This window comes from Ambystoma mexicanum, chromosome 2q (genome assembly GCF_040938575.1).
Source record: "Ambystoma mexicanum isolate Mex_15411 chromosome 2q, UKY_AmexF1_1, whole genome shotgun sequence".
In the NCBI taxonomy this organism is placed as follows: Eukaryota; Metazoa; Chordata; class Amphibia; order Caudata; family Ambystomatidae; genus Ambystoma; species Ambystoma mexicanum.
In genome coordinates, this window is record NC_090924.1 from 1116064830 (window position 1) to 1116084654 (window position 19825).

The 19825-nt window shown below is 40.6% G+C and overlaps 1 protein-coding gene across 1 annotated transcript in view; it reads right to left on the reverse strand.

Annotated features, from left to right (window-relative positions):
• LOC138568836 (ATP-dependent translocase ABCB1-like) overlaps nt 1-19825 on the reverse strand; it is a 615126-nt gene that overhangs the window by 361693 nt on the left and 233608 nt on the right. The window contains exon 8 of the mRNA XM_069646608.1: nt 12502-12672. Within this exon, the coding sequence (XP_069502709.1) occupies nt 12502-12672 (171 nt within the window). The remainder of the gene's footprint in view (nt 1-12501; nt 12673-19825) is intronic.

Below are 19825 nucleotides of genomic sequence, written 5' to 3' on the forward strand. Positions count from 1 at the left end.
TGTTTTCACATGCACAAATATGGTCAGCGTACAGGTACTAATTTGAGGCAGTGTTGTTGCTTTCTGTCTGGGCTTCTGGTGTGGAGTCATGTAGATCCCTGCATGCATCAGAAAGGTATCCAATATCTCAGCCCCTTCACCTTTACTACAAGAGTGGTGGACATTACTACTTCATAAGGCCCATGGAACCTAGGGGTGTTCCATTTTTGGACAAAGCTTCTGACATAGATCCATTCCCCTGGTAACAATGGTTTGGTGGGGGTGGTGTCTGCCAGTGGGGTAGTCATAGTCACTCTTTCTTCTGTGTGGCAGGGTGGCATTTGCTTTGAGTTGCATCTCATTGAACATGTGAGCTGGGTTAGATAGTGTTTGAACTCCTCACCCAGAATTGTAGCTGCACTTTGAGCATCTGATGCTCTCCTTACTGGCAATAGGGGTATTTGCCTGCGTTGTCCAGTCACTATTTCGTGGGGGGATAGGTGGTGGTCCTTACTGGGCTGTGTGCGCGTATGGAACAGTACTAGAAGCAGGCAATAGACCCAATTATTTTTCAGGGTGTTGCTTAGTTTGGAAAGTTTACTTTTGAGGAGGAAGTTGATTCTCTCCACAACACCATTTGCTTGTAGGTGGTAAATGGAACACATACGATGTTTAATGCCCAACAGAGCAGTCACCTCCTTCATTGAAAAATTGTGTCCCATTGTCTGATCATAGGATATTACACACTCCCCAAAGGGGGAAAACCTCTCTAACAAGAAATTTAGCAGCACACTTGGTGCCTGGGTGAGCACATGGGCCAGCATCAAGCCACCAGGTAAATGGACACATCACCACAATTAGATATTGTCCCCATTGCACCTTTCACCCTTGTCTGCATAGTCAATGTGCAGCTCCCGGAAGGGACCCACAGGGTGGGGCAATGTCCCTTTCAAGATTCTCAGTGTTATTCCTGTGTTGAACACTTGACAAGTGGTGCATTGGACCACCATCTTTGCCTTGTGCTCCTGTACATTTGGGATAAACCAATCTTCCTGAAGGTCTGCTGCATATTGTTGCTTAGAGCTGTGAGATGGGAAATGTAACACAGTGTATAGTAAGTCCAGGGGCATCACTACATTTCCTGTGGCCTGCTGTCTCCACAAGAGATCCTTGGGTGTTTGGATGCACCCACGTTTGAGCCATAGATCCTGTTCTTCTGCAAGTGCCCTGCACTGTACTTCGATGATCTGTGCAATAGGGAGGAGTGTGTCTGCATCTGTGTGTTGCTATGCATTGGATGTGGCGATGGGTACTGGGAGGTATGCCAACTCATTCGCTGCTGCAACTGCAGCTGCGTTTTCCAGTGATATTGTGTATGTGTAATGGGTGTGTGCTACACATTTAACGACTGCCATCACAGAGGGCTTTGCGAGGGCAGAGATCAATACATTAAGTAAAGCAGCGTGTTGTAGTGGTGAGCTTTCATTCTCCAGTGCGACAGAGCTGCATGCGGGGGGTGACATAAGCAGAGTCAGAGTAAATTGTTACATAGCACCATTTTGATGCTTGCAGGGCATCTATGAGTATGACAAGCTCTGTTGCTTTTGCGGAATAATGCCTGGGTAGTATTTTCATTATCAGTATTTCGTATTCTCCCTCTTTTAGGCACAGTATTGCTGTCCCAACATGTTTTTGACCTGTGTCTTGGTATTTTGATGCTGACCCATCAATGAAAAATACTTCTCTTTCCTCTAAGGGGCTGTCTTTGGCTTTGGGGATATGATCACCTTCACCCTCATATGATGCACAATCATGTTGTAGTATGTCTTCAGCTGTGCATAGTTCAGTGAGAAATGTGGTGGGATTTACTGTTCTGCAAAGTACTACATGAAATGGGGGCTAGACAGTATTATTTCTTATGCTGATTCTCTTTGTGTGGTGAGCATGGACTTGGATCGATCTAATATAGCAAAAAGTGAGTGCTCGACCTATAGTGTTACTGAGCATCCCATGATAATTGGGGACATTTTTTCAATGGTGAATGCTACGGCACTGTGTGCCCCTTTTTCGCTAACAACTGCAGTAGTGCAATCAAATCCCTTTGACAGCTCTGTTTGCTGTCACTGCAGACCAGTAGTTTGTCTACATATTGAATGGTTATGCAAGGCACCTGAATGTTCCCTAGATATTCATGCAGTATGCTATTAAAAATTTGGGGGCTTTCACAGTACCCTGGGGCAAGGGGCGGAGTTCATGTGAGTCTGGATGGAGGGGCACTGAGAGTTCTGTAGTTGTGAGCAACATTTCTTTTCAATGTATGTCTATCCGGATTTCAAACGTTTTTAGACCCCCGCTATAACTTTGACCCCCCTTGACAAAAGCACATGAAACTTTGTAAAATCATTCATATCATTTTTTTTTAAAGTTTCATGCAAATTCGTTGAAAGGCAACAATTGTACAACCCCCATAAAATGCTCTTACTATGGGTTGAGCTACTTTACGATAACTACAGGCCCACTACTGCATGCCCTGTAATGAACAGCTAGACAGCATCAAATTATGCAGCATCAATTAGGTTACATGTGATGTTACTGAATTTTAAAATAACAAAAACTTTTAAAACTAAATTTTACTGAATAAAGCCCCTCCCCACACATTTATACCCATTACTCCACTCCATATATATATACTTAGAAAACATATTGGTACTTATTTCACCAAAAATGTAGATAAATATGTTATTTGTTATTTTTAATTAGGTAACATCACTGCATACCCATCAATTAACAAATCACCTTTGGTTTGCTACACTGTCCCAATCAATCAACTGCAAAATATCTGCTTTTGGTACAATCTTAACTTTAGAACAAATATCCAATTTTGTGTACCCATAAAGTCTTGAAAATAAAGCTGTGCAAGATCGCCATGCTTTTAAAGCATGTATAGATGGCACATAGGCTTAAATCCAGGTTAATTCCAGATAAAGTCTACAGGGCTGTGATACTTTTTTCACATATTTTGTTGATTGAACAGGGCATGCTCCATTATTAACACATCAATCATTATTGACCTCCTCTCAGCCTATCAGGGTATTGACTGCATTCTGAACATTTCGACTTCAAAAGCAGACAAGGAGACAATAATCAAATTTCCAGGCAAGATGTCTTTAAAAAAAAAACACTTCTCTGAGCAATCTTTTTTTTCACTGCAACATCCTATGTAGCACACCAGCGAGAAAGCTAAACCATGGGAAAATGCTTTCACGTTCTTATGAGAAAGAAGGTACTTTTAAATGACCACTAACCCTCTTCAGTTTAACAAAGTTTTCAATTGGAATGATTAAAGTAGGAAGACAAGATTGGTATTCAAATATTTCAATATAAAACTGCATTTAATTAACTTAGTTTATCAATTTACACTCTCATTATTATACTAAAGATTTTTATTTCAGCGCAAGAGCTCCAAAACGAGCATTGCTATTAACATTATGTGCTTATAGCCTTATAAAGCTCAGAAGGGGTCATTATCGCTTGGTTTAATGTCCCTTCTGCAATGTATTGTCCTCTGCTTTGCTTGGGCCATACCATTTTGGCGATGGCCCTTCCCTCAGTCTATAAGGCTAGTATTGCCATACTAGCGCATATAGATATTCATGAATTCCTGTTCCTCATTTTTGTTAGCATATTTCTGACAAGATAAATTCACATTTTCCCTGTTGATCCAAACATTTACACTGAAGCTTTATTTTTTGGTGTTCTGAACATAAAGCCTCGAATAAGGTGATATGAAGAACTAACAACATAGCTCTCCATAAGTGTCCCTTCCAGTAAGATTCAAACCTCAAACTGGGGCCGCATATGACATTAAGGACTGAAACGTTCTCTTGTCTTTTTTTTAATTGTGCTTTAGTTTAATTTAAAAAAAAACTTTAACACATTAGAGTTTTCCAACACTTCACATTTGTTAATCGTCGAATGTCTCTTGGATTCCATAATATGTCAGTCTTAATCCAAACATTTCAGAATATTCTTTCTGTTACAGTTTTTGATTTCCATTTGATTCATTAGGGTACCATTCCTACTGAGTGGTATTTTCTATTGTTCTGCTTTGATCTTTCATTAATTTGTCTGTCAGGTTTATTCCTGCACATAACAATTGTGAGTTTCTTCCTTGTAGGAAATCACTCACCACTATTCATTCGCCTTTTTCATAAATTGTTCTAGATACCTGTTTAAGAATCATGCCCTGTCTGCTGTCCCAGCTGTGCAGTCTGATAACAGGTGCCTTACAGTTTCCAGGCTTCTCTGAGTTTTACAGAATCTACATTGCCCATTGTTCAGACGTCATAGTCCTATGGTATGTCAGTAATCATATGTCGGATAAACATCTAGACTTATTTGCAGCATCTTCTACCGGTGATGCTTACTGGGAAATGTCATAAAATATTGCACATGACTATCTCTTTTCCTGTGTTTTTTTGCCAATGTTCTTTGCGTTTTATAGGCTAGCTTTGTCGCACGTGTGTTTATCCAGTCTTTCTTTTTTAATTTTTCCTTTACTTTCTTTGGGTTTGCAATTAGTTCTTCTATTAATGAGTCCAGTTTATCTAGGTGTACACTTCACTTGTCCTTCCAACTGTTTGGTATCACACTGCTCTTTCCTATTTCATTTGTTGTTAGAATTGTATAGCCAATCACCGGCTCGGTCAATGTTATTTTCCTGAATAATGCAAGTGATTCCAACTTATTACCGAATATAATGATTGTAAGCCTAGCTCGGATCTTAACGCGGCTATAGGGAGACATCTTGGACATTTTAAAACTGGTTTCCAGAATCTGCATTCTAGCCTTGTCCAAGTCCTCCATGACAGTTGAGACCTGCTTCTCCTCCATACGTAATGATAGGTGTCACTCTCTGGATAAAGAAGTATCGTAGTGGGATTAATGAGAATTTCCCAGATCGTCCATAAAATAACACTGATATCTCGTTGTTAATTTTTGGAGGGTAATGTTTTGTTTGTTCCAGTGCACCTGGCAGGTCTGCAATATATAGCTAAAGTGGGAAACCTTGCTTGACACCTCTTTTGGTGGTAATCACAGCAGTCAAGGCTCCTTCGTTGTTCATTCTTACTCGCGTTGTTGTATTCCCATGGAGGACTTTGATGGGTTGCAGGATCTCTTTGGGGCAGTTACAGTTCTGTAGTTTCAGCCATGTTTTTTGTCGGTTCACTGCATCAAAATCTTATTTTCGGTCTATTAAGTCTAGATGTAATTTGCCTTTTGCTCGAATGGAATTCAGATTCAATATTGATAGGATGAAGAAGTTTAGCTTGGTCCCTGTCCCCTTCATAAACCCAGTCTGTCTGGGGTCAATGATTTGGTTGGTTTCTGCCCACTTTACGAGGTTAATCTGCAGAAATGAAGCAAACAATTTTCGAATTACATTAAGTAACACTATTGGCCGATAGTTAGATGGATCTTATTTTTTGCCTTTTTTAAAAATAGGTACTGTGATACTTGATGTCCAAGATGCTGGTATTAGTCTGTGCTCCTCAATATTCTTGAAGAATATTGGGATAAGTGATGCCCAATTTTCTGGATCTTTATTTAGTTCCAGATGTGTTACCCTTCTGGTCCTGCTGCAGAAGAGTCAACCCTTTTATCATTCTTTCAAGTTGTCCCTTGTTTATATTCTTGGTCCATTTGTGACTTGTGCTGTTTTTTTAGTCTGTTGTTGCCTTGTCTGTACTACCAAAGTAATGATTGATCCATTTTATTTCATACACTCTGCTATTTAAGTGACTCTACTGATTCAGAGTCAGGTTGTTTATGAGCGTCCATATGTCTCTTGTTGCTTGTCTCATTGCTCTCAACATCATTTCCCCGTGTTCTTGATCTTGTTGTTGTTTAAACCTGGTCAAACAGTCTTTGCAATAGTGCTTCTTTGTTTTGAATCGTCGTAATTGATCTTCACTGTTTCCAATTCTTCTTCTTATTTATGTTATTTCCTGTTTTAGTTGCTTCCTTCTGTTAACAACCATTTTACTATACTGGTGTTTTGACTCTAATAGGGGCAATTTCATTCACGTTTTCTTTACTTTATAAACCATTTATAGGGAGTCATAGGAGGTGTTGATGATTCCTCTCCTTATTTGTTCCCTATATTTGTTTGCTATTGTTGAAATATCTGTTTTTCTTATCCTCAGTCGGTTTTCTCCATGGTTTAATTCTAGGAGTTCTGTTTTGCCACCTACTTTTTTTTTTCTTTTCCCAAGTCCATGTTAACCTCATTATATTGTGGTCACTTGCACATTGGGGTAGTACATTGAGGCGTATAACCTTGTGCAGATGGTTCTTGGAAATCCATATATAGTCGATCATTGACTCCTGGATTCCATTTGTGTAGGTTTTCTTGCCTGGGATGTTTACTTTTATTGGCCCATTCAGCATATATAGGTTATGGGCATCTGTAATCTGCACCCACCTTGAGTCATCTTTCTCACCTCTTCTTAGAGATTACACTCAGCAACTTTGTCTTGTTAATTTTTTTCGGGTACCAATAGGTGTTTATTAGGATTATTTGTGATTCTGTCTGTAGATCGTAATCTTTTACTTGTATTAACGGCCACTGTACATATGGGTTTCAATGTCCATGTTTAATTAGCGTTACATCTGTTGTTTGCTGTATCCGGATCATAAGCCCGGTGTATGGTCTTCCACTGACTCATTATTTTGCTGCGTTTATTAAGACTTCATTGCTGTCACATCTCAATGTTTCCTCTAGCCATGTTTCTTGCAGGCAGATTATATTTTGCTCTCTTCAATTGTCGTTCTGTTCGATTAAACAAATGCCTGAAACCTCTTGTATTACATGAGATTAATGTGTCACTTTGGTCATCCCCTTTTCATATCCTTTTTCGGATTATTTAATGCTTTTGCCAGCAAGGACCAGTCATGCACTTTCCATGGTTGTGCTATTTTGTCACTCGTATGTTTAGGATTACGATATTCATTCCTTCTATTGTTGAATGTCACTTTTATTGACTTCCTTCTCTGTGTTTATCTTTCACTAAGATCATACTTTTGTTCCAGCTCCTTTGTCTTTTAGTTTATTGTGTTTTTTGGTGCACTGATTTTGTCATTTCTGCACTTCTCAAATATTGTTTGTTCACTTTAAATCCGAGCTGAAATAGTTCTCTGAGATTCCAACCATCAGTTGATCTTTCACTTTCTGTGATTTTAAGTGCAAAATCATTCTGTCTACTCTTTTTTCATCAATATATTCTACGATGGCAATGCCAACTGATGACATTTTCTTTAAAGATGATACACAATGCAGCAAGTGTATGCCATTTTTCCAATTTAAGTTTGTATCATTCCTTTCCAAAAATATGTTTTCCAACCTCATTTTTCTTGTTTTCTTAGTACTTTCTTTCACAGGGTAATTTTTCAACAGCGTTTTATTTTCCTCTTGTGATCTTTCTGCCAGTCGTGTTGGATTCCAATTTAATTAATTTTTAAACTGTTTTGTTGAATGGTCAGGACTAAATTCCTTTTCTTTGTATCTATTTGCTCTCCGTTTTTGTGACATCGTTAGAAATTGTGTTTCGCCAACTCTTTCTTCCTCCTGACTGGGGGTTTGTGGACGGGGGTCTTTTCTCTCTTGGCTTGTAGATCGGTGCCTCTTGCTCATCCTGCGTCTCTTTGGCTTTTTCCATGTCAGCCCGAGATTCTTTTACCTCGATGTAATATGATGCGTCATCACTCAAGTTGTGTGTGCTTTCATGGTCTTCTACATCTAAGTCTAGCTTACTCGCCTCAGATGTTGAGGCTAGTTTTATTACTGCTTTCCGTGGTTTTATATTTTTAACTCCCAGTTCCCATGCCTAGCACTTTCTGTTTAGCGTAGAATTTCTTTCACAATTATTTCTACTTTGTTGTGTTGCCCCCCTTTTTATAGTATGATTATCTTGCATTCAATTTATTGTGGTAAGTCTCTTCCTCTCGTTTGTGTATGCCACCTAGGATATTCTCCTAGCTTGTTGTTCCCTAAATGATTAAAATCTTCCAATTAGGTTCCTTTTGTCATGTTGTCATTGCTTTCTGCATTTTTCCCTTGTCTATTTTGTGCATAGTCCTCGGAGCAAACTTTCCCACTATGCTTCCTTCATTCAGTTCCATGATGTCATTTGTCTCACTTTGGTCCTTTGTGCAAGTTTCTTCCGATGCTCTTATATCGTTTCTTATATTTGTGTTAGAAGCAAAGTGTGAGCATGCTGGTCTTTCACGTTTGTGCTGCTCAATTTGCTTGTTGGAGCATTACGCATTTTTTATGGCAGCCATGTCCGGTCTAATTTCTGACACGCCATTTGTAGCATTATGATCAACTGCACTTCTTTGATCTATGTGCTACTCTTCATTCCGTTCACAGTCTGCGAAGTTAAATGTATCCGTAACTGTTGTGCTCACGTTTGTACTTGACTTCTCGTTGTGTGTATATGCTGTTGCTACATTTTGACATTTTGTAGCGTGTCCATTGGAACTTGTTTTTTGTCTGATGCAGGATTTCTGGAAGACGGGTTGATAAAACACCCTGCTTTGAGCAGCTCTGAATTGGTTATATCTATGTTCACTGCTTTCGAGTTTAGAGGACTAAGCGTTTCCAGCCTGTCAGCTGTACACAAGGTTGCACACAGCCTCACTGCATCACTCATATTCTCATGGCTCTCACTTACCTGGTGTGTGACTAGCCTGTTTTTGTTTTCTTCCTCATGCTCATTGCTATGTTGGTCGCTGGTATCTCAGCTGGCGTCTCGACTCAACCCCGAGCGCAACTTGGCTATTGAGTTCGGCTGACAGATTGAATTGCGTGAGTCTATGGCCTCCATACTCCCAGTCAAGCCTGGACTGTGAATGGAATAAGACTGGACTCCTGCTAGACTCTCATACGGCACTACGCACCTGTGATGAGCTTTTAAAGGTGGTGGTTCTGGTTAAAGGCACAGTCAATCCCACAACACACACGGGTCTGACCATCTTCTCTCTGCAGCACATGCTCGCCACTGGAGTAAGACTGGACTACTGCTCGGACTCACGCATGGAGCGATGCGCCTGTGATGAGCTTTTAAAGGAGGTGCTTCTGGTTAAAGGCACAGTCAATCCCACAACAAACACAAGTCTGACGATCTGCACTTTGCAGCACACTCTCACCACTGGACTCCTGCTCAGACTCATGCACAGCGCTAAGTGCCTGTGATGAGCTTTTAAAGGAGGTGTTTCTGGTTAAAGGCACAGTCAATCCCACAACACACACGGGTCTGACCATCTTTTCTCTGCAGCACATGCTCGCCACTGGAGTAAGACTGGACTACTGCTCGGACTCACGCATGGAGCGATGCGCCTGTGATGAGCTTTTAAAGGAGGTGCTTCTGGTTAAAGGCACAGTCAATCCCACAACAAACACAAGTCTGACGATCTGCTCTCTGCAGCACACTCTCACCACTGGACCCCTGCTCAGACTCATGCACAGCGCTAAGTGCCTGTGATGAGCTTTTAAAGGAGGTGTTTCTGGTTAAAGGCACAGTCAATCCCACAACAAACACAGATCCAACATTCTGCTCTCTGCAGCACACTCTCGCCACTGGAGTAAGACTGGACTCCTTCTCGGATTCATGCACAGATGTTCTCTTATACTCAGATTGAACTCAGAAGGGAGTTAAAACTTCTTTGCAATGCCCCGGTAGGTAATGATACCAGGAATTACTTGCTACAAAGGTCAGTCACATATATATTTATATTCTCACACCTTTGATACTCCTCTTTTGTCATCCAAATGTCATTTATCAAGATATATCATTGAACAGTAGGATTTTGTATGTGTTTCGTGACACAAAGAGGACTAGACATGATTAATTCTGCTTGGGCACACAAAGAACAGTCTTTTAAGGTAAATCTGAAGGCTCTTCAGCCTTTTCTGGTTCTTTAACAATTTGGGGAATGGTATTTTGGCTGGCGAGATGGGGAGTGAAAATATGAATATTCAGCTTTTTCTGTGGATAAATCTGAAAAGTGTGGCAGGCACCCTGATTCATATTATGTTTTGTAAAATGGGTCTAATCAGACCACAATTAATATGTGTATGTTTTAAGCAGTACATTGGCCCAGAGATTGTGATTGCTGTGGAAATCTGAAAGTCGCAGCTGAGGCATTTAATTATTTGTTGCATATAGATTTTGGCATTGGGCCACATTACAAGTGTGCCGGTCCGCTAAAAATGGTGCCGGTAAGCACTGTTGATACGAGACCCGCACATAACGAGTCTGCAAGCGGGTGCTGTCCCTCCTGCCAGGTCAGACCTGGCGGGCGGGACGGCACCCTCTCGCAGGCTTTTTTGGAAGCACTGGCACTGTTATTAACGGTGCCTGTTCGTCCATCATCCCCAATCCCATCGAGTCTTATGGGACTGAAATGGGAATGGGTAGTTACATTTTCCTGGTGCCTGACTTCACAGACCGCAGGGGCTGTAATGCCCCGGTGGTTCTGTGAAGTCAAGCCCGAAGAAGTCACAACCCGGCGGCATTCTGCAATTTTTTACCAGCATGGCTACTGCAAGAGTTGTAATGAGGCCCATTGTTTTGTTAAGGTGGTCTCATAATCCCAAATAGGCCCAGAGGAATCAGAGTCAATCCAGACCAGACTCAATGATTAAGTAGACAAATTTCAGTGCAAAGCCATCTTATTCATATCGAAACAAAGCCAGGACAGCATACAAGCATTCACGTCTCACTGCTCTCAACATGTCAATCAGAAACAATTCCTTAAGTACCACAAACATGTCATCAATTTTGTCATAACATAATAGCAGTTTACAAAACCTTAGAGGAATGGGCACAAGTTAGTGGGTGTGGCTGCATATAGTGGCTATAGGGGTTAAACATTTCATTGGGTTACAAGAATATTAACGGACAAAATGTATCACTTCTACGACAAGTGACTGGTTGGAATACTACTTCATGGGCAGCATGACACTAAGGATTCTGATAGGTTCACTCTCTGTTAACCAACCTTGGACACTTGACAAGTTGTCAAGATATGAAGCAGACACAGAGTATGGGGCGAGAGTCCCATGGGCTGTTCATATTCCACCATCCCTCATTCTCAGGCCATGAGACCAGACAATCCCTTTGCATTTGGTCTTTTGTGGTGTTTGAAGTCCATGTGTGCATATAGGGAGTGTGGCAGGTATCTTATCTGTGTTTGCTTCAAATGAATAGCTGGAGTTCTCTTTGTATGGGTCATATGCTATGAGACCATGTATAACAACATTGAATGGCCTCCTATTTATTGAAATGTTAGCTAATATTAATGCGTACATCATAATTTCTGTCACCACTGTGGACACTCTTGGGTTATGCTTATTAGCATGTTTGGCTCACTGCACCTGACCATCAACAGTTGCTTTTGCCCTTCTGAAACTTCACTTAATCTGGGAGTGTACGGCTTGCATCTTGTGAATTGCTATTGTGTGCCTTTGTACGCTGTCCCCATCCTCCCTTATTTAACTCTCAGCTTGGCACTAGTTCACAGCTACTGTCTGAGCTTTGCTTGGATTTGTGTTTTTGTGGATTCAGCCTTTTAAGCTTTGCGATTTCTGTGAAATGCTGTGGTGTCCAGCTTTAAGTAGATGGCTCCCAAATGACTCACTTGTTTCCATGTTAATGAGCTACATTCAGATGCTGCTGTGCTGCATTCACCTTATACATTGGTCATGTTAGTGTTCTTCATGTCTCTAGATGCTATGTTAGTATTCGTTATGTCTAAATTCATATATCACCTATTGTACATGTTCTTCATGTGTAATGCATGTTTGCTTTGTGTCTAATGTATGCTCTTTTACTGTTATATTAGTTTGAAAGCGTTTGCCATCTTCAGCTCACACTGTTCTCAAGCCCTGCTGTACCTGTAGGGGATAAGGCAGAACTGTTGTCTCAGTGAGGAAGGTCTCTCACCTTTACGGTATTGGTGCAGGGGAAGGGCAGAAGCTACGGATGACGTATTTATCTGTCCCCCAACAGTCCTTTTAGGCTAGCTGTCCTGAGCCATACATCCATCATTGATTTGAACACTTAAATCTGAAATAAATATTGATTCATGTACCGTAACATTTTCCTTGACGTTTTTGGTGATTATTTCAACAATGCATCTTACTCTTTAGCACCCTTTATTCTTGACCGATTCAAGTGATGAAGGGCAACACTAATATGTACCACCTTGCTACACTTATGAACATTTTCTAAACATGTCTATGTACCTACTTATTCACTGATGTTATTGGGTCTACTGGCGATGTGTGCTGGTATATTTACCTGCCTGTGTAAGGAGTTTCAACACTTCTGTTCTTTTATGCTAAGGTTTTTTTTTTAGTTGTTATGAGAAAACGATGTGTCGTTCATTCCCATATTTCAAAATACAACAAAGAAATACAGAGATGTATGTAAGTGTAGAGGTAAAAGGGAACCATACCTTATCCAGAGCTGCCTGCACTATAGACTCACTCTCCGTGTCCAGGGCAGAGGTGGCTTCATCCAGAAGCAGAATCTTTGGGTTCCTCACCAGGGCACGAGCGATAGCAATTCTCTGTTTCTGCCCACCACTCAGCTGCGCTCCACGTTGGCCCACCATTGTTTTAAATTTCTGTTTGTTAGATTCAGAGAAATAATTAATTAAAGGTGAAAATGTATACACGGTGCTCAAACATACAACATGGCACAACATTTGTAGACATCATGAGCAATCACTCTAGGAATACATCTAATTTTTGTACTTTCCCCGATGCAGACAGCAAATGTATGCATTACCCTAGAGCAGCACATATGTGTGTGGGCCCCCCCACCCCAGCGCAACCAAAGCTAGTGAGTTTCCTCCAGCAGCAGATAATAAACAATGCTACAGCACGAGTGCTTACCAGGCTCTTGCATTGACGTAGGTGAAAGGAAATGTGTCAGCATGAATGCTAGTGGGAAATGAGGCAAGAGATGCCTCTAGAAATTGGGGGATGTTGGAATGGCCTCTTCTTAAACCTGACATGACACTCTCATGACTTCCAGAGCCATCAGTCTCAAACCACCTGCAAGGCCTCAGCAATATTAGCTTTTAGATGTCGAAATGGAGCTGGGCGGGATTGACCGATCAATACATAAATGTACTCTCTAGTCACCCTTCATATCCCTGTTTTCTCTGCCAGATTTAAGTGCAGAAATGTTCTCACATAATATCAAACATAAATGCAGACTGCTGTGTTGCACTCACATTTTCAAACTTCAAAAAAAATCTGCTACTAGCACAATGTGTGTGTGTGTGTGTGTAGATGTTGTGACCAGAGACATCAGATCAAAGAACGCAGCTTGTGAATTTCTGTCTACATTTATAGCAAGGTTGTGGTGTAGCTTAAGAAAGCTGACAGATTCAGAAGAGTTGTTAGATATGATTAAAATGGTACACTACAACACATAATGGAGTGCGAGTGATTTTCCAATAGTATGGGAATATGCTCCGAATATGCTTTGAATTTTAAAGTGATGGGTGGAATATATCCAGGATATGAACTGGCACCCTTCCTTTTTAGTTGTACACCAACTCGCTCCATGAGGAGTTGGTGTGGCAATGTCTAGATGAACAATAGTGGAGAGTGTGCCAGAACCCTTCCCCAGTAACACCGATGGTACTTTCCTGTTAACAAGGGCATGATTACTGTTATCTGTGTGACAATAATCTCCCATTAAAACCAATATGATTGATTGCTGGTCTGGGTATTGTTATGGATATACGTTACAGTATGAGTTATATTTTGTAAGTATACGTCGGTTTAAGAATAAGGATTGTGGGAGCTAAGATGAAGTTATTTCTGACTTTATTTTTTTAACAAAGAGCCACCTGAATGGGATAAACCTTTTACCTCTTTGGAGGTCACCTTTTTCAAAAAACCTGAGCAGCTGTAGCAAATGAATTAGCAACTTACATCTACGAGGCAGGTCAGTGGCACTTTTCTGCAGAATACCATGTATTTAGGAAAGCAGTCATTATGAACAGTTCTCTGGATTTATAAGGATAAGCCGGGAGATGTCAGAGCCGTAGACATTTGCATTCCTCAACAGTCAACTAATATCAAAGTAGGTAAAGATTCACTACCTTTTCTAAAAAAGAACCTGTTTCAATAAGAATGTTGTTAGAAGACACCCAGGTGTCCTATATACCACTACATATGTAACACCTTATCGGAAACCTTTGACTTACTGTCAAGCAGTAACATAAGGCAATAAGATGTGAGGGTGAATTTGTCTCTTTTCTTAAAGAGAGGCACACTGAGCACCACATGCCACAAACATGGAATTGCAATGGCAGTAAACACATTTTTCAGAATTGGGAATCATACTTCTGACCGGCAATAGGTCAATTGGAAAAGCAACCAGTCCACACTTCTATTTGCGGATCCGATTGTTAAAACATTCTTAACCTCGCCCAATCAAATAAGGATCCGTTTCTAGTACAGCTGCCAATGAAGGTGCCACCAGACATCCAGCAAATGGGAAACAGTTATACATATTAGAACAATGATCAACCCATTGCGAGGGAGACAATCGATGCACTTTGGTCTTTGGATTTAGCCGCTTCCTTTAAATCTAACCATCCTTTGAAATCCTAATCCAATTAGCTTTGGTGCACGTTGCCGCAAACACAGTTTTGCAAGAGTCAACAAGCTCTGCATTTTTTAGGTGACTTTCGGGGGGTTCAATGAATCTTCTTGGCAGATGTTCAGTGCACATTTATGTATTTCAATTCTTAGAAATGCTACATGACCATAGGTCTCAGAGCGCACAAAAGGGCAGGATGAGAAGAAGCGGACAAGAGAGGTTTGAAGACAAAAACACGAGGTCAGTAATTAGTCAGCAAGGTTGAACAGCAAGGTTTTTTACATTTCTCTTAAACATTGACAGTGATTCAGATGTTTTTAAAGCAAGAGGCAGGGCATTTCATTCACGTCGAGAATTGAAGTCAAAACTGCCATCCCCAATTATTTTTTAAACGGGATTAGTACAGGGTCTGGTGTTAGTTGCTAAGGAGGAATTCCTGCGAATAGTGTATGATACATATTTACCTAAACATTAAGATCAATGGAGTGATGGAAATGTTTTTAAGGGGGAGGGCTTAGATAACGGAAATCCCATCATCGTACAATGTAAAATTGATGCCCAGGGATGGAGGCACATGTTCGTCCCGCATCATTCCCTATCCCCCAGTTGTGAATGGGGGTGACTACACAATACCCTCCCTAGTTTTAGGGGAGCATGCCCTTGATTTTATCACTCTATGTTTGTCGCTCGAGAGTTGGAATACTAGAGGTTTTAAGAGTTTCAGCAATTTTGAAATTTAGGATGATTTTAGAGTGTTTGATCTCCTGGCTTTCCAAAAACATGGCAAGTACAGGCACAGGTGTTAGATGGATTTACTACATTTATAAAGAAGGCTATAAAAGGGCTATAAAAGGGGTGAATCCATCTGGTGAGCTCTTAGTGGCAATAAATAATTCTTCCAATTGGGAACCCGCACTGTGGAAATCCAACTCTGACTCAATCCAGGCAGTGTTATCATCAAATACTAAGGACGTTGTCAAGAAAAGTTGTATATTAATCAATGTTTATATTAACCCTACTAAAGGAAACGAAGAGGATACAATACCAGAGCTAGAGAAAGTATTGTTATGGAGGTTATCCTTAATTCCACACTCCATAGTGTATTGCGTTGGTGATTTTAACTGTGTTTGTCATGATCCAGTAACTTCAGAGGATGTGTTAGATGACCTCTATGACACTGCAGATAGGAAAAGTTGCAGTGTGTCCAGTGTAGTGGTCCAGATTTATGAAGAAATGGTACATGGCTATAATTTATGGGAACGCTAATGGTGACCGAAAATGACAGCCCACTTAGTTTGGCTCCTTTTCTCGCTCCACAATGAATGTTATGCTCATTATGGATACTATGATGAACATAGTATAGTCACTGGAGGTAAGGCAAAATTTCGAAAGTGACCATGCGATATTGGTGCTGAATCTAAAGGGGAGTGGATGAGTTTCACCTCTTTTCGTAAACATCTTTAGGTTAACAATCAAGGGACTAGGCTTACTTAAGTTGGTTCTAACATTCGTATGTTTAATCAGAGAGTTCAGGAAGTCTGGGAATCATAGACACAACAGACAGAATGTGCAAATTGTGGTCTAGTGGAATTGTCATGGACATTAAGAAACTGAGTGGGTTGAGTTGTTTTGAATAAGAGCAGGATGCAACAGTCTATTAACTCTACCTGTGCGCACTTGTTCAACATTGAGGTAAGAGTCTGAAAGAGACTGATGAGACGGGACATTAGGGGAATTGGATGTGACACAGTTCTGGAGGATGCTGAGAAGGTTAGGGAGTGTAGGAGAGTAAAACAGTATTTTTCAAAAATTGGCAGAAATCTCATGAATTCAAATGTATATCTTTAACAATCAAAATATGATGAAAGTGCTTATTTCACAGGATAGTCAGAAGATATGCAGTATATTAAATAGTAATAAATGCTGACACAAGCAAACCTTTTAAGTGAAGATGAATGGATGGCACATTTTTCTAAACTGTTTGATAAGCAAGTAGGTGAAGTCTAACCATCCAAATGCCCTGGTAATTAAAGTGCGATCTTGACAACTTGGAATTGGCCTTTGGGAAGCTAAAGAATTTTAGGGCTAGTGGCCTGGATAGTATTTTGAATCTGGGACAATATCATCCAATGCCTTTTCAACAAAACAACACAGAACCCTATCCTTCCCATATCAATAATAGTGCCTATTTACGAAATGGGCCCTAGACAAGATCTGAAGATTTATTACCCAATATATCTTATTGATTCTATGATTCTACGAGTAATATCTAAGCTGGACTCATTTTGTGGAGTGGATGCAGGGCTCCAACAGACCTAGGGCCTGATTCATGGAAATGTTAACAGAAATCTTGCAAAGTTTGCGTGCTGAGAATGCCACTTTGTGAGCCAGAACGCAAAGGTTTTTCTGCATGCTCTGCATATTCATGGAACTGTTGATGCAATGTAACCGTATATGCAAGTCACAGCCGGAACACCACTGACACGCCCCAATGCAAAAACAGCCAGAAACAGCTACCTTTGCATGCTCCCTGGGCACAAAAACATGCACCCTCAAAACAGTGCCTGTGGTCCCCCACAAGAAGGCCTGCATCTAAGGGACCTGGCGTGGAGTCCCTCGTAACTGATACTGGCACCGTGACAACATGCGTATAATTTATCGTAACTTAGGTAAAACTCTGAAAATCTGCGTGCAAGCCCTCGTAAACGATTCCTGCACCCCGCTACACTGCGTATGCCCACCCATAAGTCAGATGAGAAGCCTGGCTGCATATTAGCACCGCTAAATCCGTCACCCAATCTTACCTCTGCGCAGTGAATCCTATTTGCAAGTGTATGTATGCCTGCCTTCCGGTGGCAGATAGTATGAGGGCTTTGCTTGGACATTTCACTGCCTATAAGTTGCGTGGTCATATCCATGAATATGTATCGTTCCGCACAATAGTGGAAGTGCGATGGACTGCCTGCGGGCCATCCCTGTTACGCCCACATTTTCCCTTGTACTTCTTCATTTTATGAGTTCCGTCCCCTTTCCTGTTCTCTGTGCAAGCCACGCCCACACTCTGTGTGGTTTCTCAAGCAAGGGACTTGCCCACTCGTAAAGACGTACTGAGCCTGCGAAAAGTCCCTACAAAGCAGGAAAATGTGCTGCGCAGTCGATTCCATGAATCGACAAATCAAATAGAATTTTGCACGCAGTTTGGTGCGCAAAGTCCCTATTTACTGGGCAAATAATTCCATGAATCGAGCCCTTGGTATTTTTCAAACTGCCATTAGAAAAGGAATGGACACAACCTTGAATGGACTTGTTTTTACTTTATATCAGTGCAAGGCAGTAGATGAGATAACACAATTGCTTTATTCAGCAAGTTTAGATATGACAGCAGCTTTCAATAGAGTTGATATAGGTCAAAATCTAGCGGATTGGGAAATAACTCCTGTCCTCTTAAATATGCTATTGCTTTTTTATTCAAATAACACTGTAAAGACCTGATTTACAAAAAGGTTTTAACATGCTAAAGTCCCAAATAATTTTGTTTTTGTAATTCAAGCCCTAAGAGCTTGTTTAAACAAAGAATGGGCCTTGGTAAGGGAGATTAGGGTAGAAACAGGTTTAAGGCGGGGTTGTGTACTGGCCCTGACCCTGTTTAACATATATATTTCTGATATACTCCTTGTATTACAGAAAGCAGCAATCTTCCCTCCAAGAATTGCCACCCTGTGGGTAGGAGGTAGGATGACCTAATGTTGTTGGAGAGGATACCTATTGGATTAAAAAGGGCTCCAAACATGGTCGGCCTATACGCAAAGGAGAATAATCATCTGATCAACCCGGAAAAATTTCATATTTGAATCTACAATAAAATGGCTAAGTTTAAATCATTTACATGGAATATAAATGGTAGAATAATCGATGAGGTCCAGGTGTTGGTCTGGTTTTATATTTGCCACATGTAAATGTTTTTGCTACGATAAAAGGATCAAAGCTGCTAGGATCAATATTTTTATCACTCAAATGAAAATCATTCACCCAAAGCACTTTGTTTAATTCTCTTTTAGCCCTGATCAAATTGGTTGTCTAAAGTGACTCCATCCATTATGTATGGTCAGGAATTCCTAACTCCAACGATTAGAAAATGGTTTGGGGTTCTTAAAGGAAAAATTTGGCCATCAGTCGAGGGCCTCCCTCCATCTGTGCACATTGTAGTTACATGACTGGAATTAGGCCTGAGTTCCTAGTGGTTAACGTTGGTTGTAATTTCAAATCATGGGAGGCAAAGAGAATAGACTTTTGCATAAAAAGAATGTGGTCTATAATGAAGATGATGACCACACCCTGAAGATCTTTATGGAAATCTGTAGCCAATTAATAACTGAGGCAGCTATTAACGTTTACATAGAGAAATTGATCATAGAAAGAAAAGCTGAGAGATTGGGAGAGGATGGAGAATTGGGACACCATACAACATTTCAAACTCCATAGAGAGTACCTGAATATTTTATCAGGTTTTGTTGGCCCATTGTCATATGTTATAAAGTCCCCTTCACAATCCTTTAGTATGGGGAGTCTTAAATTTAGGTTGAATTGTTTCCATATTCTAGAAGTGATTGTTACCTGTACTGGTTTATTGTATGCAAAAAGGACATGTCATCTGTGTAAAACAGATCAGCTCGAAACTTTACATCATTCAACTCTGGAGTGTTTAAGCTTCTTACACTGCAGTCCTATTGCAGTAAGGTCACAAATGATAATATAAACAGCGTAGGCCGTGTACTGCAGGAGTCCAGGACCAGTTGTGGGGGATTGTTGTAGACATTAATAAAAGCTGATCCAATATCATAGATATAAAAATGTAATAAAAAGGGGGCTAAAATGTCCCAGGAGGATAGCTTAGCGGCAACGTGTGCGCCTTGGAAGCCAGACGACATGAAGCAACACAGGTTCGATCCCCGGGTCTGCGCTTAGAAACCTCTGGGTGTTTAAGCGCATTGTAAATACGCAAAAAAAAAAAAAAAAAAGAACAATTCCTGTAAAAGCACCTCGATGCCAATGGGCTGTGTGAGCGCTTTAAAAATGCAAAACAAATAAATAAAATAAATAAAATAAAATGCAAACTTGATTCAACTACTAAAATGTCCCAGCAGGTCGAGCCTTAC